This window comes from Petaurus breviceps, unplaced genomic scaffold (genome assembly GCF_028583685.1).
Source record: "Petaurus breviceps papuanus isolate PSGF00001 unplaced genomic scaffold, PetGlider_PUasm1.0 91133, whole genome shotgun sequence".
NCBI classification, from domain to species: Eukaryota; Metazoa; Chordata; class Mammalia; order Diprotodontia; family Petauridae; genus Petaurus; species Petaurus breviceps.
Genome location: NW_027187419.1, coordinates 21,693,458 through 21,715,779, shown reverse-complemented (window position 1 = coordinate 21,715,779; position 22,322 = coordinate 21,693,458). Strand labels below are relative to the sequence as shown.

At 37.4% G+C, this 22,322-nt stretch overlaps 1 protein-coding gene across 1 annotated transcript in view; it reads left to right on the top strand.

Moving 5' to 3' along the window:
- ARHGAP42 (Rho GTPase activating protein 42) overlaps positions 1-22,322 on the top strand; it is a 425,382-nt gene that overhangs the window by 284,708 nt on the left and 118,352 nt on the right. Inside the window, exon 6 of the mRNA XM_069079700.1 lies at positions 5,614-5,724. Coding sequence (XP_068935801.1) covers positions 5,614-5,724 — 111 coding nt within the window. The remainder of the gene's footprint in view (positions 1-5,613; positions 5,725-22,322) is intronic.

Below are 22,322 nucleotides of genomic sequence, written 5' to 3'. Positions count from 1 at the left end.
TGTGTGTGTGTGTGTGTGTGTGTGTGTGTGTGTGTGTGTGTGTGTGTATTGGCTGAGGGAAGGATGGATTGCATTGAGGGGAGATCTGAGGCAGGCAGACTCACCAGCTGGCTATTGCAGTTGTCCAGGTGTGAGGTGATGAAGGCCTGCTCTAGAACGGTGGCAGTGACCAAAGAGAGAAGGTGGCATATTTGAGAGATGTTGCAATGGTGAAATTAACAGGCCTTGGCAATAGTTTGGTGCGAGATAGTGAGGAATCCAGGATAATTCCTAAGATAGGTGCTTGGAAGAGTAAGAGGATGGTGTTGCCCTCTACAGTAATAGGGAAGGTAGAAGGGGTGGGGAGGAAGAGTTTAAGGGAAAGATAATGAGTTTGGTTTTGGACATATTGAGTTCAAGGGCTTTGTTGGCCATCCAGTTCAGAATCTCTAAAAGGCAGTTTGGAGAGGAGAGATTGGACATCAACAGAGAGTTGGAATCATTTACTAGAAATGGCAATTAGGTCCATGGGAACTGATAACCAGGAGAGAGTGGTGTCCCAGAGACCTAGAGAGAAGGGAGTATAAAGGAGTCAAGAGTGAGTAACTGTGCCTGAGACTGCAGAGAGGTCAAGGAGAATGCAGGCTGGGAAAAGACCATTGGAGTTGGCAACTAAGACATCATTAGTAACTTTGGAGAGAGCAATTTTAATGGATTGATAAGGTCAGAAGCCAGATTGTAAGGAATTTGAGAAGAAAGTGAATAGAGAGAATGTGGAGGACTTTATCATATAACTATTGGGTAGACCTTGAAAATATAGGAGCTGGGGCAGCTAGGTGACACAGTGGGTAGAATGCTGGCCCTGGAGTCAGGAGGACCTGAGTGCAAATGTGACCTCAGCCACTTACTAGCTGTGCGACCCTGGGCAAGTCACTTAACCTCAATTGTCTCTCCCCAACCCCAAAAGATTGTGCTGGATACAGAAGTCATAATGTCTAAGTTTGGTGAGGAAAGAGGCATATATACCTTCTTCTTTCTCTAGAGATATATGTCTTCCTCTTTCAGTAGAGAAGAGAAAGATGGGGTGATATTTGTATTTCTCTAATTGAATAAAAGGGATTTTTAAAAAAAATTTGATTAGGGGAGGATACTTATAGGAAGAGAGGAAGATGACAGAGAGGGAAACAATGAAGGTGTAAGAGAGAATAGGACTCTCGCTGGGGAGACAAAACAGGTGGCAGAGAGCATAGGTGTTGTCGATTAAGTTTGACAAAGAGTAGGGTCACAGCTTCCTCTGAAATCATAGGATCACTGTAGAAGTGATCACCTAGTTGAACCCCCTCATTTTTCAGATTATTAAACTGAGACCTAAAGGTAAAGTGACCAGTTGAAAGTGTCATACATATAATAAAGTGGTACCACTGGGATTTGAACTCAGGCTCACTAAACCTAAATTAGTGAAGAACATAGAGAAGCTTTGAGGTATGGTTGAGGAGAGTTAAAAGAACTCAGGCCAAATAGCCTCAATCTCAGTATTGGAAGCTGAGTTCATTTATTAAAAGATATTGGGAGTTTAAGGAAGGTAGGAAAAATTTAGAATAACCACTGTGGGGAAAATGATGAGAAGCTTATTGGAGATGAATAGAGGGACTCCTGTGTTGCCATTTAGATTATATAAAATGGATCCCTACAACAGTTTATGACTTTCTCTAGTAGCATTTCGCAACCTTGGGGACATAAGCAAGAAGGCTGATGTTGCTGGGTAGCCCAGATAGGAGATTAGCAAAAACAGCCAAAAGACTTCCCGATCAGATGCAGTACACAGTACTGTTATTATCCCTAAGGAGATGGTAGCTATTTCAGTCCAGAAACCTTATGTTTATATCCCTCATAATGTCATTCTATCAGGAAAATTGCTGAAATGGTTTTTCTTGTGTAAAAAAGGGTCACGCAGAAGTATTGACTATATTTTTTTCTGAGATGTAAATAAACTTACTGATCCTTATAGAATAAGGGAAGGGGTGAGGCAGTCTGGGAGTATTAGTGTTAAGAATTGTGGAGAAATATAAGAAAGATAGTTAAGAATTTGGCTCAATACATTTTCAAGGAAGTCTAGAATTGACTTCTTAAGCACTCTATTAATTTTCCCATGATTGTTTTCATCCTGTTTTTTTTGTTGTTGTTTTGTATTTTTAGTAAAAACTATTAGCCTTAAAAGGGGTTATGTGCTTATTTAGGGATGGAGTGAAAGAAGGAGAAGGTAGAAATCTTTCTTCCTTTGTGGTCCTGAGAAAACAACTTAGGATAAATGGAAGAGACAGTGGTAAGAGAGAACAAATGCAGAACTGAGGAAAGACAAGTATTGGCTGCTGGTCTAGAACTGAGGTGTACCCTGATGCTGAACAGCAGGAGACACCATTTTTGTGCAGTCCTCTGTAGGAGGCACTTAAGCAGTTCTCCCTGATTCCCTTTGTGCTGTATAACTGATGCTGCCCTTCTAGTTTCTTGTGTACTGTACTCAGAGCCACAGAAGGGCCTTGGACATTGAAGGACACTTTTAAGAAACAGACCTTTGGGCTTCATTGAGGAATATATTAAGTATCATAAATAAATATTGAATTTAATAATTTTGTCAAACGTGAACCACTTCAGCTTTCAGACTGGAGGTGTGTTTGTGCAACAAGCTTTTATTTAATATTTCTTTCAAGATGACTTTCAGAACTTGATTCAGGAGAGACATGAGTTTAAAATCTGTCGTCACTTAGGTTGCACTAATTTTTTTTTTCCTTTTCAAAGAAAAAATGACATTTGTTGTACGGGATTTGTTGTAGGGCTTCTCTCTGGGAGGAGCAGGGAGATGCTAATGGGGATAACTATGGTGAGGTTTAAAAAAGAAGACATCAATAAAAAGTTATTTAAGAAACATAATCTGCTATATAAAATGAGTTATTGTTTTTATTATTGCATAACTATCATTCTCTGGGCACTAGGAGTGGATACTAGCTGTATGACTATAGGCAAAGGTAATCTTTTTTTTTTTTTTTTTGCTTTTTGGAGGGGGGAAGGCAGGGCAGTTGGAGTTAAGTGTCTTGTTCAAGGTCACACGGCCAGTAAGTGTTAAGTGTCTGAGGTCAGATTTGAACTCGGGTCTTCCCGAGTCTTCCAGCACTAGGGCTGGTTCTCTAATCACTGCGCCACCTAGCCACCTCCTTAAAAGGTAATCTTTTTGAACCTCATTTTCTTTATCTATAAAATGAGCATAAGACCCATAGTACTTACAGAGTTGTTGTGAAGTACAAATGATATGATGTATGCAAAATACTTTGTAAACGTTAAGGATATATATATATATATGTGTGTGCATGCACATGTGTATGTATATGTATAAATGTGTATATATTATGTACATATACACTTGTGTATCTACATATGTGTACACCCATATACACCATGCATGTATACATGTAGATATCTCTGTGTGCATACATGCATACATACACACAAATAAGTATTATCTAGAAAACAGTATTATTTATTATTTACATTCTAGTTGGATGGTAATATGAATTTATTATTTTTTTTAAGCAAGGAACCAGATTTAAGGTATGAGCATATACATGCTGATGTAGTAGCTGACTGTATGTTTAGTTCTAAGGGGATTCAAAGTGAATTCCAGTCTTAATTCTATGCCAAAGAGAAATTGAGTTTAATACATAATACGTAAGTTCTGTAGCTTCTTGGATGACCTTTCAAAGGAGTGTATGGCATATCAGATTTCAATACTGTAAACCAGAGGTGATGAAAGCTTCTGTAACTGGGAAGCATGACAAGATTCACTACTGTTCTAAGTTATCCAGAAAGTCTCCGTCTCTCCTGAGTGGGAAATGAAATACTCAAATGATTTTCAAGTAATGCCCATTTGAACTTAAAGAATGAGTACAAGATGTCTTGAAAAACAAAATAACTTGCTTGCGTGTGGTTAGTAACAATGACAGTGGTGTCATGTCTGAACAAAGAGCAATGCAAAGTAGCATTGAAGGTAACTTAAGACAAGAGAAAATAATTCGGATATAGTATCAACTATTCTTATCACATGTTTACACTTTACATTTTGATAGTTCAGTCTTATAAATAACTGTACTGCCAAGGTGATCAAAATATTGCTCTGAATAGGAAAAATATTGATTTGTTTTAGTGTGTTGCTTCTGTTCCTTCTTCATGGAATATAGCCCATAAACCATTTAGGGGAGGGAGATGGAAGGATTAGAGGGATGATAGTGGTACCGATTTGTTTTCTCTTTTAGTCTCTAAATTGTTTTATATGTTTGACACATGTATAGTATAAGGGGAAAAATTCATAAAAAAAAATCCTTAAGAGCATTCTGTCATTCAATACTGTAGTTTTTAATGAAGAAACTTTTTAAAGTATAGTCAAAGATTATTTTAATGCTCAGATCTTTACTCCCAAGCATTGAAGGAAATGACTCAGTTTTTGCTTTCTGCACTGCTGTTGCTTAATGCTCAGACCTCAGCAGGAGATGGTGGTTTTTATCTACTTCCATTAACCTCAGTTGCTAATAACCTGTGTTTAAAACTGTAGAGATTGAATGGGGTGTTTCTCTACTAAACCAAATAGTGTTCCCAGTTTTCAGAAGGACATCTGAGGATGACCAGTTTAGGATCGAAAGGAAGAGATGAAGAGATTTTATTATTTAAATTAAATAAAGAAATAATAAGTTTAAAGAAATAAATAAAAGATAGAAAGGGAGTGGTTATCTAAAGCATACTTTCTAAGTCACTAGAATTATATAAGAAACCCTTATTTTTATTCCAGAAGAAAACTGTGTTGTACTTTTGGAATATGATTCATTCAGCATCCATTAAGGGTTTCAGATATAGACCTTGCCTTTGTCCCTCCTGGAAATAAGCTCTGAAATCAAATATGACCTCTTTGTTTATTACAGTTTTACCTTCTATCTAGTTATTTATACTTATGCCTTCTTTCTCCTACCACATATTAAGCTTTGAAGACACTTGAGTTTCTCTCACAGAAAGAGGCAGTCAGCGAGCTTTTATTAAGCATCTTCTATGTTCTAGGCACTGTAATCCCCATTAACAAGGAGCTTACCTTCTAATACAAGTTCCCATATGAGACAAGTACATATATGAGCATAGATAGCATAAAAATAAAGAGAAAAAGGACAGAGTAGATAAATGGTCTCATAGGGAAGGAGGTTGGGTACCAGCAGTCAGGAGAATAAAGAATGGCTTCATGTAAAAGGCAATGCGTTAGCTTTGTCTTCAAGAAGATGAAACAGATTACTTGAGGTGGAGGTGAGGAGGGAGTGTGATCCAGGCCTGGGAGACACACCAGTTCAAATGTACAGAGATAGGATATAAAGGATCCTTTGTGAGAAGCAGAGAGGGCCAGATTGACTAGATCACAGATGTGTTTTTTTTTTTAATATTCTTTGTTTATCCTTAATAACAATCACAGGTTTTTGTTTTGTTTTTTGCATACCATAAAGGTGTGTAATGAATTCTGATTGACTAGATCCTTTGCTATTTCCTGCATCCTTATAGAATATGACCATTAATGATTCCTTATTTGTGTTTTTCTGTTTTCTTCAACAGGCAGATACGCAAATTGACCGAGAACATCAAAATTTCTATGAGGCATCACTTGAATATGTCTTTAAGATACAAGAAGTTCAAGAAAAGAAAAAATTTGAATTTGTTGAACCAGTAAGAGTTCCAGACTGCCTTCTTTATTATAGAATCTGTATTTCACTTGACAGTTATTATTTTTCCCAAAATGCAATATTTGAAAATTAAAAATTCTTTGAGGGCTGGTATAGTGTAGTTTTTCTATTTTGACATCCCTAACACTTAGCACATTGCCTTGCATTTAGTGGGCACCAGATGAATAGTTGTTAATTAAATTGAATGGAAACCAGTCTCGGTCACTTGTTGCCTATAGAGTCTTAAGCGAGTCACTTAAACTTTTCTTTTTAATCATCTGTAAAATGAGAAGATTGGATTAAATGACCCAAGGTTCCTTCCAACTTTAGATCTATGTTCCTATGAATTGAATTGAATAATTGTCATCTAATGTAAATGTCATCTGATGTCATCTACTTGTCATGTAAAACCCCATCATTTACAGATGGGGTTCTAAGTGCTTAGACGGAAGGCAGATTGCTTATGCTCTGTATGTGTATACATATATTCATGTGTGTGTGTACACACACATATGCATTACATGCACAAAGGATGTAACTTATGTTGCACATATACGTGCATTTATGATTTGTTGTTTAGTTATTTTCAGTTATATCTGACTCTGCATGACCCCATTTGAGGTCTTCTTATCAAAGATACTGGCTTCAGTTTGCCATTTCCTTCTCTAGCTCATTTTACAGATGAGGAAACGGAGGCCAACAAGGTACAGGCTGGATTTGAACTCAGGTCTTCCTGACTCCAGGCCTAGTGCTCTACTGTGTTTCCTAGCTGCTTGCTTTTGTGAGTGTTCATGGTCTCTGCATCACTTCAGTTTTTAAGCCAATTCTAGACAAAGTGCTTATTTCTACATGGTTACTTTATGTGTAACATTTTCCACCATATTTACAATCCTGCTATGTCTACGTAATATATATCTATACAATAGAACTCCTACTCTGCCTGTCAGCATTCTTAAATACAGTTTTTAGAATACAAGGAGAGTGGGAAGGAGGGAAAAATGGATTGAGTGAGAAGGGAGAGAGGGGAAATTTTGTCTCAAATTCATAGCAATAAACAATGAAAATGCAATGTAATTCACAAATCTTAATTTTAGACATTAAATCCATATTTTTCTCACACCACATAGTTTTAGGAGTGGAAACATAGTAAATTTGATATGATAAAATATATATTTGTATTTTTAAGAATGCTGCTTTTAGATACTCAAGTTTTATACTGTGCTATTAACTCACCCTTTTTCTGGAGGTTATAGAAAGCAACAGAATTGCCAGTAGGAAAGAGGGGATAACCCCTAAATAATTAAGAATTGGATAGGGAGAGTAAAGTCATCTTCATATAAAGAAAGATCATTGCAGTGTGGAAACAAAGATTAAGTTAAGAAAATTAAATGTGTAGGGAAAATTTGCTTCTGTTCTTAATGATAATAGATAAGAGGTTGATGAAAGATCATAGTTTTTTTTTATTGTAAGAAAAATATGGATCAACAATATAGTCAATGAAAAAAAAAAAGCTAGTGCAATCTTGAGTTCTATTAAGAGAGACATTGCTTTCAGGAATAAGAATGACCTGATAAGACCGCCTGTGGAAATTTTTGTTCATTTCAGGCCGTCACATTTTGGAGGTATGTATTGGAATTGAATGCCCCTGAGGGGATTCTAGGATAACAAATCCAAAATTCTGTGATACTGTGCAACTCACAAAAATACATTGATTTACAGTTTATAAAGTAACTTCTCAGTAACAGGAAAGACAGTCCAAGCGTTATTCCCATTGTACAGGTGAGGAAATTGAGATTGAGAGAGGTTAAGTGACTTGACCTTCTGTCTGTCATCTCATTAGAGCAAGGAGAATATTTCTTAGAAATATGACAGTTGCCTTTCCCTTCAAAACTAGTCTATGAAATGAATATCATGGGGACACTTGTTGCTTCTTCCCCTGCTAACCATCTTAAAACCCTCCCTCCCTGTAGAATGTACTTGTGAGTTATTCTGAGTCCAAGCATGCCTTTCTTATGATTTCATAATTGAAATTGATGTTAAATTCTTTCTTTCAAAATCCTGTCCTGGCTGCTGGATTTTCCCATTAGTGTGTCTGGCCAAAATGAAGACTTCTGGCAACTGAGTTTCATTCTCATTTCTAATTTTGTAATTTCTTTGCATCCTTGTATTTTATACCCCCATTTTCTTTTCTTTCTTTTTTTTTTTGCTTTTTTGGAGGGCAGTTGGGGTTAGTTAAGTAACTTGCCCAAGGTCACACAGCTAGTTTGTGTGTGTGTGTGTGTGTGTGTGTGTTTTAAGTGCCTGAGGCTGGATCTGAACTCGGATCCTCCTGACTCCAGGGCCAGCACTCTACTCACTGCGCCACCTAGCCGCCCTCTACCCCATTTTCAGTATGATACTGAAAGACATGTAACTAATACTATCTTAACCTGAAGAAAACATCTTTGTATATTATTTAAGAACAAATAATTTAGCTTGAGGAAATTTAGAATGCTTTACTCTGTGCAGGTGACTCAAGACTATATAGTTTTAAGAAAATCTTTAAGGAACAATAAATCTGAAAACATAGCATATCAGAAAAATACTATTTTTATTATCATTTATATATTACATGGTTTTGTAAGTAGAAATTCATGTACATTGGAAAAATCTTTGACCTGTCTTAGTTGACCCCATAGAAAAGGTTCTTTTGTTTACAAGTGATAAGTAATGCTAAGAAATAAAAAATATGAATGGCACATGTACTTACATGTTGATGAGACTGTCAGTTTCAAGGATGATATATTATGAAGGGAAGCTACTTTGCATAAGAAATATGTTTTTTACTTTCAGATAAACAACATCTGTTTCAGATGACTATGTATTCCTTCAATTAAAACAAAGTGACAGTTCTTTCTGTTCTAATGAAGTTTTCCCCCCATGATTCCACAAATAAACTTAACAGAATAATATTGAGATAACATTGAATTTATTGGAATTTTGACTATCTTAAGAAAAAAATTGGAGTTGTAAGCATTTGGGAAAGAAAGGAAAGCTACACATTTAATAGATATTTAATAAGTATTCTTATTTTTCAGTGTATTTTTGTTTATTTAATTTAAATATTTCTCAGTTACATGTAAAATTTTTTTAAAGATTCTTTAAAAAAAAAAATTGAGTTCCACATTCTCTGTCTTCCTCCCTCCCTTCCCCCTTCCTTGAGAAGGCAAGCAATTTGATTATACATGTGAAGTTAATGAATATTTTTAATGAATAGTCTTTAAAATCAAGTAGTTTTAAAATCATTATTTTCATTCAGAGTTCTTGTGTTACTGTTTTATTCCCTTTAAAACTATGTCCACATTTTCCTATTTATCCTTTTAAAAACATTTGTCCTATTTATTATACTTTAATAGAGCAGTAAAAAAAATTTCCCAGCACCTGGTATGATGCCAAGGCTCACAAATTTGGGTCATCTACTTTTATATTCACCAATTGAGCTAATGTGGTCAGGGATTTTTGTGGGGGAAATGAACAAATAGAGAACGTGATCTATTTGCCACTAATAGGTACAAAGACTTGAAGTGAAATGAATTAAAAACCATTTTCTACTTCAAGCTGTCTATAATTCTGTTTCCTTGGCTTAAAAAAAATTATAATGATAAAGAAGAGAAGGCCTCAGGTGACTGTGACTATAACCATCTGTAATAGCTTAAGTGTTGTAATCTGAAGTACATTCAACCCTTTTTGGTCATGCATCCCATCAGTAAAAGAAATTATTGAGCGCTTGCTCCAAATGTGTATATTTACTTTAGAAATTATATATTGTCTACTGTTGTTCTATTTTAAAGAAGGTACATTTTAAAACTTACAGAAAAATATAAATTTTAAAAGAATGGTAAAGATCAAACATTTCATCCATACATTTGTAGAGACCCATTAACATTTACTAAATAGGAAATTGACATGGTAAGTCCTGTGTTTTAGGAAAACCATGTGGCAGTTGTGTGAAAGATCTACTGGGGACTTGAGGCAGGGAGAATAATTAGGAAGTAATCCAATCCAGGTGAGAATTTTGATGAGGACTGAACTAGAGTGGATGTCACATGAGTACAGAGGAGATAGGTTCAAGAGATGTTGTAAAGATAGAAATGATAATAATTACACCTGATTCAGTATGTGAGGTGAGGGCGAATGAGAAAATGACTTTGGCAACAATGTGGAAGATATACTGGACTTGAGGCAGGAAGATCCATTAGAAGGCTGTTGTAATGATCTAGGCAAAAAGTGATGATTGAGGTAGTGGATGTGTGAATACAGAGAAGTGGACAGATGTAAGAGATGTTGTGGAGGTAGAAATTACAAGAATTAGAAAATGATTGGTTAACTGGGGTGAAAGAATGATGTGAAGACACCAAAGGTGGCACTGAAGAAGACACCAAAGGTGGCACTGAAGATGACACCAAAGGTATTAATTTGGATGAGTTAAAGTATGGTGATGCCCTAAATAAAAAAAAAAAAGGGAAGTTGGGAAGAAGAGTGACTTTGGGGGAAATATATTGTAATAAAATTATTGCTGCATATTGCAATGCAATGCATCCTCACTTATCCTGCTAGCCTTGTCTCACCTAAAACAAGGCTTTTATATAGGTAAGACAAGGTGAAACAATTGCAGGACTGTGTGTCAGAAAAGGTGAAGGAAGATGGGATTAGGAGCACAGCAAAGGTGGTTGGCCTTGGTGGAAAGAGGAACCACCGCTTCATCAGAGATTTAAATAAAAGAGGAGAAAATGGGGGATCTCATGGAGCTTTGAAATGTAGGTTAAGGGCAAAGAGGGAACTCACAGCAAGTGGTCTCTACTTCTTAGTACAATAGAAGTCATAGGGGCGGCCAGGTAGCACAGCGAGTAAGAGCACTGGCTCCAGTGTCAGGATGACCTGGAGATCGAATCCCGGGCTCAGACACTTAGCACCCACCCAGAAACACCTGGCCATGTAGCCTTGAGCAAGTTACTTAACCCCAATTGCTTAGGGGCGGCCGGGTGGCTCAGTGAGTAAGAGCACCGGCTTCAGTGTCGGGATGACCTAGAGATTGAATCCCGGACTCAAACACTCAGCACCACACCCAGAAATAACTGGCTGTGTAACCTTGAGCAAGTTACTTAACCCCGATTGCTTAAAAAAAAAAAGTCATAACCCTCTCTTCTGATGAAGTTGGGTTGTGCTGTGGTGTGGGATGGGAGGCTTAAAGGGAAAAGAGAAAGTTTGGAAGTTAGTGTGAGAAACGATTACCTTGCTATAGTGAGGACCCACTTGGGATGAGATAGTTTAAATTTGGGTTGCATCTAACTAGTATGGTTTGATCACTTCCTCCACGACTGCTGTTACTCTTTAGCAATATCATTCAACCTCAGATTGTTTTGATTTCATCTTTTCTTTCCTCGTTCTACTGAACAGATCTCAAAGATTCTGCCATTTTTTTTTCAGTCCTGACTTTGTGATGTTTCTTGAACCTTTGCTCCTTTGATCTTTTTGTTCCCTTGATATAACTGGTCATACTTGACTCCTCACCATCGTTTCTGACTTTAGGCTTAGTAAAACTCTTAACGTGTAGGCTGTCAGAAATGTAATGATCCTTAGAGTTCAAGTACTGTTTCTTGTTCCCTCATTTTAAAGAGAGGGAGGGTAAGGCCCAAAAAGGTTAAGTGATTTGTCTGAGACCACACAGCTAGTTAGTGGGAGAGCTGGGATAAGGACTCAGGTCACCTTTTTCCCAGTATGTACTTTATTTTTCCATACCACTCTGCAATCTTAGGACTCTCAGTCCAGTGGGTTTTATCTTATACTTTTCTGCCTTTCTGAACTATTCACTTGCATTTTCCAATCTCTTAATTAGCTTTTTGTCAGCTGAGTTTGCTATTGTTCTCCCTCTTTCCCCTCCAAAAAAAGGTCACTTTAGGGATTTCTGTATTGATCCTTTGATACCAGGTGACCTGATAATTTCTTTCCTTACCCAGGCTGCATTTAATGTCACTTTGTTCATCCCATTTCTCCTGTGATGTATTGCATTTCACTGGCTCCTTAATTTTCCTGCTATTCACTTGGCACATTTTTCCTACAGAGGCCCTAGATTCTCTACCTTGCCCCTAGATTTCCCTCCATACACTTAAGAATAACTGAAGTAAGCACTTTGCCCCCTTAAATTATTCTAGCTCACAAACTGTTAAAAATATCCATACAGTTTAAAATATGAGCTTCTGCCAGACTGTAGCTATTTCATGATGACTTTGTTTTTTTTTTAATATATCTGGAGCTGTAGATCAGAAACTGTTTCCATCATCCTTGTGTATCTACAGTTGCTCATTAGAGATGGTGGGTAAATGTTATGGATCAATGGATTGGATGGATTGGATGGATGCATGGATGCATGGATGGATGGATGGATGGATGAATGGATGAATAAGTATATGAGTTATCTTAAAATGTAAGCTTTATTTAGAGACATAGAATAAATGCTAACTGAAATTGTTCATGGAATCAATTTGATAGCTATTAATCCATTATATATTTTTAAGGGTTATCTTTATGAATTCATTTCCACTCATGAAACATTAATTATGCATTTGCAGTGTATCAAGTACTGTGCTAAGTACTAGGAATATAAAATTAAAAGGATATAGGATCTGTGCCATCTAGCAACCTACCTTCCAGAGTGGGAGGTAATGTGGCAGAGAACAGCATGTTCATAGATAGATATAGATAATATATTATTACAATAGATAGTAAATAAACAAAACTTACTTAGTTGGGAGGATACTGAATGGTTGCATCAAGAAAGACCTTGTTGAGGAAAAAGCATTTTAGCTGATCCTTGAGGAAAGCCAAGGTTTTAAGAGTTGGATGAAGAGGGAGAGCATGCCAGGTTTGGGGGACAGCCTATGTAAAGGAAGGAGATGGTATGTTATGTCTAAGGAATAGCAAGTAATCTGGATTGACTAGAACATAGAGTGGATCAGACAGAATAATATGATAGCTTAATAGTTTTTTTTAACATGATATACAATTACAAATATAAATGCTATTACAGATATATCAGTTTATAATTTACATGTTTAGATGTAAGCAGTATAATTATGAAGAGAAGAAAAAAATGCTTTTAATTTAATTGAGAATTTTAAGTTCAAGAAAACCAGCAGTTATAGACAGTGGGCAAAATGTCCAGTGTTCCTTTATAAGATTAATGGGAGAACTAGCATTTTAGCTGGTTGCTTATGCAGTTACCAGTTTCCAGAAGTAATTGCTATCTTTATCTAGTGAGTTGCTGCTGTACCATCTCCACCTGCCCAATACAGCAGATTTAGCCTGGAAAGTAGTGAAAGAGAGCCAGGTAAACCTATGCCATATTTGAGGCAGTTTTTAAGCTCATAGGTTATACCCAGTTGTTAATTGGTGGGGTAATGATGGGAGATGTGATCTGACTTAGTGATTTAAGGAATTAAACTTTTTAAATTCTAGTTCCTTCTCTCTGTTGGTAATTTCCAGTTCACCCTATATATAGCTAGTCTGTTGTACTCAGTGGCTTAAGCATCTCTCATAATTATAAATTAGAAAGTAATTACATATCTTTAATAGTAGAGAGACTTTAGCTGGACCTCCCTCCCCCCCGTTGCAAAAAAAAAAAATCTTCCATAGTACCTTGTACATCATAGATCCTTAATATGTGTTTATTGAATTGCTCTATAATTGCAATGTTAGCTAAAAGTTAAATCTAATAATAACTAGCATTTATGTAGCATCTTAAGGTTTGCAGGTTTTTTTTTTTTTAACAAATTTTATGTCATTTTATCTTCACAACAATTCTGTGAGCTAGGTGCTTGTATGATCTTCATTTTACAGATGAGACAGACAGATTAAATGACTTGCTCAAAATCACCCAGCTAGTAAAGTATCAGAGGTCTTATTAGAACTCTGTTCTTCCTAACTCCAGGTTCATTGCTGTATCCACTGAGCCACCTAGCTCTTAAGGTACTTGATCTTGCCATTTAACCTTGTAATTTGATATGTTAAGGGCTTCTCCTGAATGGAAAAAGTCTAAGTCACTTTGCGGGGGTGGGGCGTGGGGGGAGGATGATTATAGGCTATAGTCTTGTTTAAAAAGTATTATGAGCATTGTTTTGGATGATGTAAGTACAAAGATGGTCCTATTTAGTTCCATCAGTGGACAAAATGAGCCCCTAAAAGTTTTACTTTGCTGCCATCTTGTGGCAGTTGTTTTAATGAACTCCATTAGCTAGAAAACTGATAAACTACACAGGGTTTTTGCAGTGAGTTCTGTAGCATGAGAATTCTTATGGAATTTATTTGCATTTTAAAATTTGCCTTTGAATCGAACTAAACTTTCAGGCAAGCTCTTCTGTGTAGATTTGATTTAAAAAATGAAATCTTGTCTCAAGTCAATACACAAACTTCCTAGTTTTTTTTTTCTGTTATTTACTAAAATGGAAAGATAACAAAATAACAACAATGACAATAATAATAATATCTGCCATTTATATAGTGCTTTTAAGTTTGTAAAATGTTAATCAATTCTCTTGATCCTCACAAAAACTATATGAGGTAGGTACTATTATTTTCTCCATTTTATAGATAAAGAAATGGAAAGATTTTAAGTGATTTACCCAGGGTCACATAGCTAATAAGTGCTTAAAGTCCTGTCATTCTTGAGATGTACTTTTAAAGTCAGAACATATAGGGGAATATGTTTAAAGAAATTCACATTGAAATTCTTTAATAAATTATTTTATGAGGCTCAGCACAGAGCCATTGACCAAGATGTATAGCCTGGACATTCAAAGTGGGTGTCAGAAACAAAGGATAGTAGCTTATCATTATTGAGAATTTTTAGTGTTTTTTTTTTTAAATCTTCCACTACTACAATATTATCTTACCTTCTTCTCATCTATTCAGCTCTCAAATGAAAAAAAATTTTGGGCCTCAGGACATTTGGTGTTTTGATGAAAAGGTTTCTTCTAGGTTTTCTTCAAAACATTCTCTAATATTTTCATTTCTGCCTCAGAGGACACCATAGTAATATCTCTGACTACATCTTTAGATGGAACAGGGAATTGTGTATTAGAACTTGAGAAAACTACAAAGAATATTTCAGTAGGATATCTAGTAAGCACATATTAGATTAAGCTTTCATCTTATTTTTTATCCATCTGCATAGTTATGGTTATTATGTGAACTTCTTTAAGTCAGATTATATTTTAAAGCAACAGTTTGATTTATATAGGCTATACCTTATGCTTCTAGATAGAATCCATGTTGTGTGTGTGTATTTTGACAAACCTGTTTAGCTAAAAAGGAATGTTATGTTAATGGTATTATATCTGATGTTAAGTAGTAGTTGCAAACTTATATGTATTGAGTAATGCAAAATTTGTAATGGAAACCCTTTACATATTAGTCATAAGTAATTAATGCAATTCCCCTTATTTTGGGTAATTACACTTCTGTAAGAGTCAGATAAGAGGAGAAAAACCATCAATAAAAATATGAAACTTTTAAAGAAACTAAATAAGCAGTTAAAATTATTTCTCTCCTGAAAACCAAAATACTTTTTGAATAGTTGACAACTCTAAGAAGGAAAAAGCAGAATTATTTTTGTACTTAGAAGTAGAGTCTATATTTATTTGTTAGAAATTATAGTGTATCTACCAATTGAAGCTTTAGACTTGTTATTTTCCCCAAGGAGCATGACAGGATTCATTCTGTATATGAAAACTCATTCAAGTTTCATTTATCTCATAACTATGTAAAAGGTTGATGCCTTTAATCCCTTCCCCCATCCTATATAAATTCCTTGAGGACATGTACTGTGTTTGTCACCAGAGATAGAAAGATTAGAAAAAAGGCCACACTACCTCCCCTAGAAGACCTTGCATTCTTTTGGGAAAAGGTTCTTAATCGTATTGTCCATCATGGACCTCTTCTCAGAATAAGGTTTGCTTCTTGCATTCACAATTGAAAGAAATCCTAACGTTCAGTTTGAGGTTAATGAAAATAAAGATGTACTTTTTTTCCTCCATTCAAATTCAAGGAGCCCCTGTAATCTACCCACAAGCCTTTTGGGGGGGTGGTAGAGTTAAGAATCTCTATGTGATGGGAGTGAGGGTATGGGATGGGAAATGATACAGCAAAAAGAGGGGTCGATAAAAAGTATTGTAACAAAATTAAAGGAGGGAGAAAAAATATCTTCATATTTTTTTCACTCCTTGAATTGAGCCTTAAAGGAACATAAGGCCCCTGAGAAACTGAGTTGAGCAGGAAGTGTGCTGCACAGAGTAGGCTTATTTAATTAAAATGAATATTAAAGCATCATAGAAGGCTAATTAAAATAAAATTTAATATTTGGGTATCAGAGAAGGTATCATCTTAAGATAAACCTTAAAGCAGGATCTTAATATCATAGATCTAGAGCAGGAAGAGACTTCAGAGGCCCTCAAGTCCAGCCCTATCATGTTATAAATGAGGTAGCTGAGGCACAGAGAGGCCAGGCGACTTACCCAGGGTCATACAGGTAGCAAACATCTGGTGGAATCTGAACCCAAGTTTACTTACTCAAAGGCTGTATTTTTTACATTGAGCCATGCTGACTCTCCAAACTGTCAGTCATCAGTCACTGTGTGGCAGATGCCTGGCTAAACTCTGGGACTACAGAAAGAGGCAAAAGACAGTCCCTATCTTCAAGGATCTTACAATCGAATGGGTGAGAAAGCAAGTAAATAAATATGTACAAATAAGCTATATAGAGAGTTATAACAAATAAGCTTATATATACATATATATAAGTCTGAGATAATTCAAAGGAGGAAGGCACTAGAATTAAGAGGGGTTTGGGGGAGGTGGAGCCAAGATGGTAGAGTAGAAGCAAGACCTTCCTGTGGCTCCGGCTTCCACCTTCCCCAATCCATGTAAAAAGGAGACTCTAAACAAACTTTGGAGCTTCAGAACCCACAAAATGACACAGAGAAGCTAACCTCCTGCTGAGGACAGCCCGGCAGGCTAGCAGGAATCCAGTGCAGCACTCTGGGAGCCCAGCCCAGCCCCACACCAAGGATTTAGCCCCAGGGTGGGCCTGACCAGCCACTGGCCAGAGGGAATCCAGATCAGCAGCAGCAGTGGCAGTTACCAGATTTATCAACACATAAATGTGAAGGACAAAGTGAGAGGTCAGTGCAGTCTGGACTTTGGGACCAGGAAGTGGGAGGGCATGGTTTTTACCCCCCAGGGCGAGAAGCCACTGAGATGCTGGCACAGCCAGCCAGTGTCACATGGCAGCTTCAGCTCCTGGCCTGCAGAGTGTAGGGGGGACCAAGCACTCTTGCTTTAACCTGCTTGGATATGGATTGCAGTCTAGGGTGGAGGTCCTGGGGTGTGTGTCCAGCTTGCTAGAGCGTGCGGAAAGCTCAGAGAGCGCACCCATCTAATACCTCTGGCAGCTGAGAAAACGCCAGCATTTGGGACGAAAACTGCCCTGTCTGGTGGCAGTCCTACTGTGGCAAAGTCCAAAAGTCAAGTAATTGAGTGGCAAAATGAGCAGGCAAAGAAACAAAGCAGACAGAAGATTCCAACATTACACTCCTATTTTGGGGACAAAAATGAGCAAAGCATGGAACAAGAGGAAAACAGTGAAGTCAGAACTCCTGCACCAAAAGCTTCAAAGAAAAATATAAGCTGGTTACAGGCCAAAGAGGACCTTAAGAAGCAGATAAGAGAAGTGGAGGAAAAATTGGGAAGAGAAATGAGAACAATGCAAGAAAATTATGAAATGAGAGTCAACAGCCTAACTGAGGAAAATAACACCTTAAAAAACTGACTCAAATGGCAAAGGAGGCTAAAAAAGGCAATGAGGAGAAGAATGCCATAAAAAAGCTGAATTTGCCAGATGGAAAAAGAATCTCAAAAGCTCAATGAGGAGAATCATTGCTTCAGAATTAGATTGGAGCAAATGGAAGCTAATGACTTTATGAGAAATCAAGATGCTGTTAAATAGATCCAAACAAATGAAAGAATAGAAGGCAATGTGAAATATCTCATGGGAAAAACCACTGACCTGGAAAATAGATCCAGGAGAGATAATTTTAAAATTATTGGACAACCTGAAAGCCATGACCAAAGTAAGAACCTACAAATCATCCTCCAGGAAGTTCTCAAAGAAAACTGCTCTGATGTTTTAGTACAAGAGGGCAAAAATAGAGGTTGAAAGAATCCATCGATCATCTCCTGAAAAAGATCCCAAAAAGAAAACCCCTAGGAATATTATAGCCAGGTCCCGGAATTCCCAGATTAAGGAGAGAATATTATAAGCAGCCAGGAAGAAACAATTTGAATATTGTGGAAACACAATCAGGATAACCCAGGATCTGGAAGCTTCTACACTGAGGGATCAAAGGGCTTGGAATATGATATTCTGGGGGTCAAAGGAGCTGGGATTAAAACCAAGAGTCACCTACCCAGCAAAACTGAGTATCATGTGTCTGAGTGAAATATGGTCACTCAGTGTAATAGAGGACTTTCTAGCATTCTTGATGAAAAAACCAGAGTTGAATAGAAAATTTGACATTCAGATACAAGAAGCAAGAGAAGCATGAAAAAGTAAACAGGGAAAAGGAATCATAAGGAACTTATAAAATTTGAACTATCAACATTCCTACATGGAAAAACAATAATTGTAACTTAAGAAACTTTTCTCAGTAGTTGAAGAGATTAGAAATATATGTGTCTATATATGAAGGTATATGGGCATATGAATACATATGTGAATGTGTGTGCATGTTTACAGGTATACATAGATAGAAGGCACAGGACCAATTTAACAGGAAGGGATGATACTTAAAAGGTGAAATTAAGAGGTGAGAGGAATATAATGAGAGGAGATGGGGAGAGACAGATTGGGGTAAACTATCTCATACAGAAGAGGCAAGGGAAAATGGTTACAATGGAGGGGAAGAATAGGAAGGCAAAAGGGAAAAGGTCAATCTTATTCCCATTGAATCTGGCTTGAGGAGGGAGTGAAATGCACACTACATAGGGTATCTCACCCTCCAGGAGAGTAGGGAGTAAGAGGGGGGGATGATGGAAGGGAGGGCAGGCTAGGGGGTAGGGAAGTTGGAAGCACCCACTTTTGAAAAGGAAGGGATCAAAGTAGAGAATAGAACAAGTGGGAGGTGGGATAGGAGGGAGAGAAATATAGTCAGTATTTTACAATATATCTCCTATGTCATTGTTTTGCATTAGCCACACATGTACAACCTATACCATGCTTATCTTCCCAGTAAGGGTGGGTGACAAGGAAGGAAGGGAATGAATCTGGAATTGAAAGTTTTAAAATTAAATATTCAAATGTGTGTGTGTGTGTGTGTGTGTGTGTGTGTGTGTACTATTATTAATACCATCTTACGTGTAATTGGGAACTAAGATACACAGGCACTGAGGCATAGAGATCCACTGGAAAAGTCGAAAGGGGTATGGGAGAAAATATGGGAGAGAGCAGATTGGAGGAGGGGATATCCTGTGGGACTGCTATTTTGGAGCGGTGGGTAGGGGAAAAACAGGGAGAAAATTTGTAACTCAAAATCTGGCAGAAATGAATGATGTAAATCAGAAGTTAATAAAGCATTAAAAAAAAGAGGGGTTTGGGTTGGGAAGGGCTTCATGTAGAAGATAGGATTTTAACTGAACTTAAAGGAAACCAGTAAGAGAGCATTTCAGTCATAGGGGTTAGCCAGAGAAAATGCCTGGAGCTGAGAAGTGGAAGGTCTTCTTCATGTAACAACAATCTGGATGCCAGTGTCGCTGGATCGGAGTACATATTGGTTACTAAGGTATAAAAAGACTGGAAAGATGGGAGGGGATTGGATTATGAAGGACTTTGAATGCCAAACAGCATTTTCCTATTTGACTCTCAAGGCAATTGAGAATCACAGGGGTTTATTGAGTAGTGGGGAGTGACTTAATCAGACTTGTGTTATTAAGAAAATCACTTTATTGGCTGAATGAAGAATGGTTTGGGGTGAAGAGAGACTTGAGGCAGGCAGACCCACTAACAGGCTACTTCAGTGATGCAGGTTCGAGGTGGTGAGGGTCTTTAGCAGAGTGGTTGCAGTGTTGGAGGAGAGAAAGGTGCAAATTACAGAGATGTCACAAAAGTGAAATTGACAGACCTTGGCAACAGATTAGATGTGGGAGGGTGAGCAATAATGAGAAGTTAAATATGCTGCCTAGGTTGCCAGCTGAGTAGTATAGAGGGAGAAGAGAAGAGGACCCAGGACAGAACCTTGAGGGACACCTACTGTTAGAGAGTGTGATCTGGAAGAGGATCTAATAACAGAGGAGACCTGAAAGGAGTGGTCTGATAGGTAGGAGGAAAACCAGGACAGAACTGTGTCCCAAAAACCTGGAGAGAAGAGTATCAAGGAAGAGAGGGTGCTCAACTGTGTAAAAGGCTGAGGAGAGGTCAAGGAGAATGAGGATTGAGATGAGGCCGTTCGATTTGGCCACTGGATAACTGGTAATTGGATTTTAGTGAAATGATAAGGTCAGAAGCTGGATTAGAGGGTATTATGTTAGTCCAGGTAAAAGGTGATAAGTGCCTGAACTAGGGTGGGTGGTCATGTGAGAGGAGAAAAGAAATGGGTACAAAAATTTGCTCAGTAAACATTTCTTAATCATACATTATGTGCCAGGCATGGTGGTGGGAGGTACTTAGCTGGGGATAGAAATAGTAAAACCTCAAACTTGTCTCTTCCCTTAAGGAACCTTCATTCCATTAAATGAAACGTGCATATAAATATGCAAAATATATACAAAGCAAATATAAACTGGGTGAATCAGGAACCGCTCATGTTGGAGTAGAGCAGCTAGTTAGCATGGTGGATAGAGTGCCAGGCCTGGAATCAGGAAGACCTGAGTTCAAATCTAGCCTCAGACTTTTACCCAGCTATGTGACCCTGGGTAAGTCACTTAATGCCATTTGCTTCGGTTTCCTCATCTGTCAAATGAGCTGGAGGAGAAAATGGGAAACCACTCCAGTATCTTTGCCAAGAAAACCATAAATGGAGTCATAAAGAATTAAATACAACTCAGCAAGAGTTGGCATTTGAACTGAACTTTAAATGAGGTTAAGGAATTTTTATTTTTATTATTATTATTGTTATTACTACAAGGTAATCAGGGTTAAGCAACTTGCCTACAGTCATGCAGCTAAGTGTCAAGTGTCTGAGGCTGCATTTGAACTCAGGTCCTCCTGACTCCAGGGCTGGTACTTTATCTGCACACTACCTAGTTGCTCTAGGATGAAGGATTTTGATACATGGAGTTGAGTCATGAAGGTAGAACTAATAGGAGTTGGTAGGTAATTGGATTTTGAGAGTCAGTGTCAGAGTTGACTCCAAATTTTCACATTTTTGTGACTAGAATATTAGTGTCATCAAGAAAACACTGGGAAGAGTAGGCACTTTGGAGGGAAGAAGATGAGTTCAGTTTTGTATTAAGTGGCAACAGAACATATTTATTATAGAAATTGACCCTGTTTCTGGATTTTTTTGGGAAAAAAGTCCTGTGATTTAGTTGACAGTTTCAAATTGTGGTTTCTGTAGTGATGGGCTACTCCCTCTGTTAATACTGATAAAAATTCCTCTGTACCTCCCCTTTGTGTATTATTCTTGTTCACATTTTGCCACAAATCCTCCAAAGAGCATCTAGCATTTTAGTGGGTCAAATTAGCTTATTCATTGACTGGCTATCTCTTTTGTGTTTAATGCAAACACTCTGTATTTTCCACTTCTTTGCTGTTATACAGAATGTGACAATATACTCCATGTTTCCACTTACTGTCTCTGCTACCTTTCTTACCTCTCTGCTCCTTTGTAAGTATCTATGTCAGCCCTTCTTTTCCATTGTCCCTATCCTGCTCTGTCTGTATCTGCCATAATGCCCCCTGAATTCCTGTTCTGTTGTTAACAAACTGTCCTTAATTTTAGATTTTTTTCCTTTCCCCTGCAATGCTAATGAGATTTTAGATCTTACCCACCCATTAATAGGCCTCCTGTGGAGCACATTAAGGGAAGTTTGCTTAGGGGAGGCTTGCTTGTAGGGAGGCCTGCTTGTAGGAAGGCTTTCACACCTTTTGCTAATTTCTAAGTAGGGGTTGTGATGCCTTCTGGCTCTGAGAAGTGTATATATACTCTGAGTTGGCAGTTTGCTTTTGGGGGCTTACTTATGAGAAGAATCTTGTGATTTGTTGAGATTCTGAGTAGCCTTATGTTTAGAGCTTCCTAACTGCTCAGATGTAAAGGCTCTCTTGATCCAGGGATGTATGTGAAGTATATAGTTGATTCAAGCAGTCACAGCCCTGTCTGTTGGTCTTTATTTCTTGTTTGTATTTTCTTAAAAAAAAAAAAAAAGATTGTTGACCATTTAAATAGCTATTTTTCCTAGTAAAGCATATCTAAGAACCCATGTTAGCAGCCATCCTGGGTATACCTGTGTGGTTGCCACTACACTTTCTCTAATGTCATTTTTATATACATTTTATATACATTTTTATATGAATTCTAT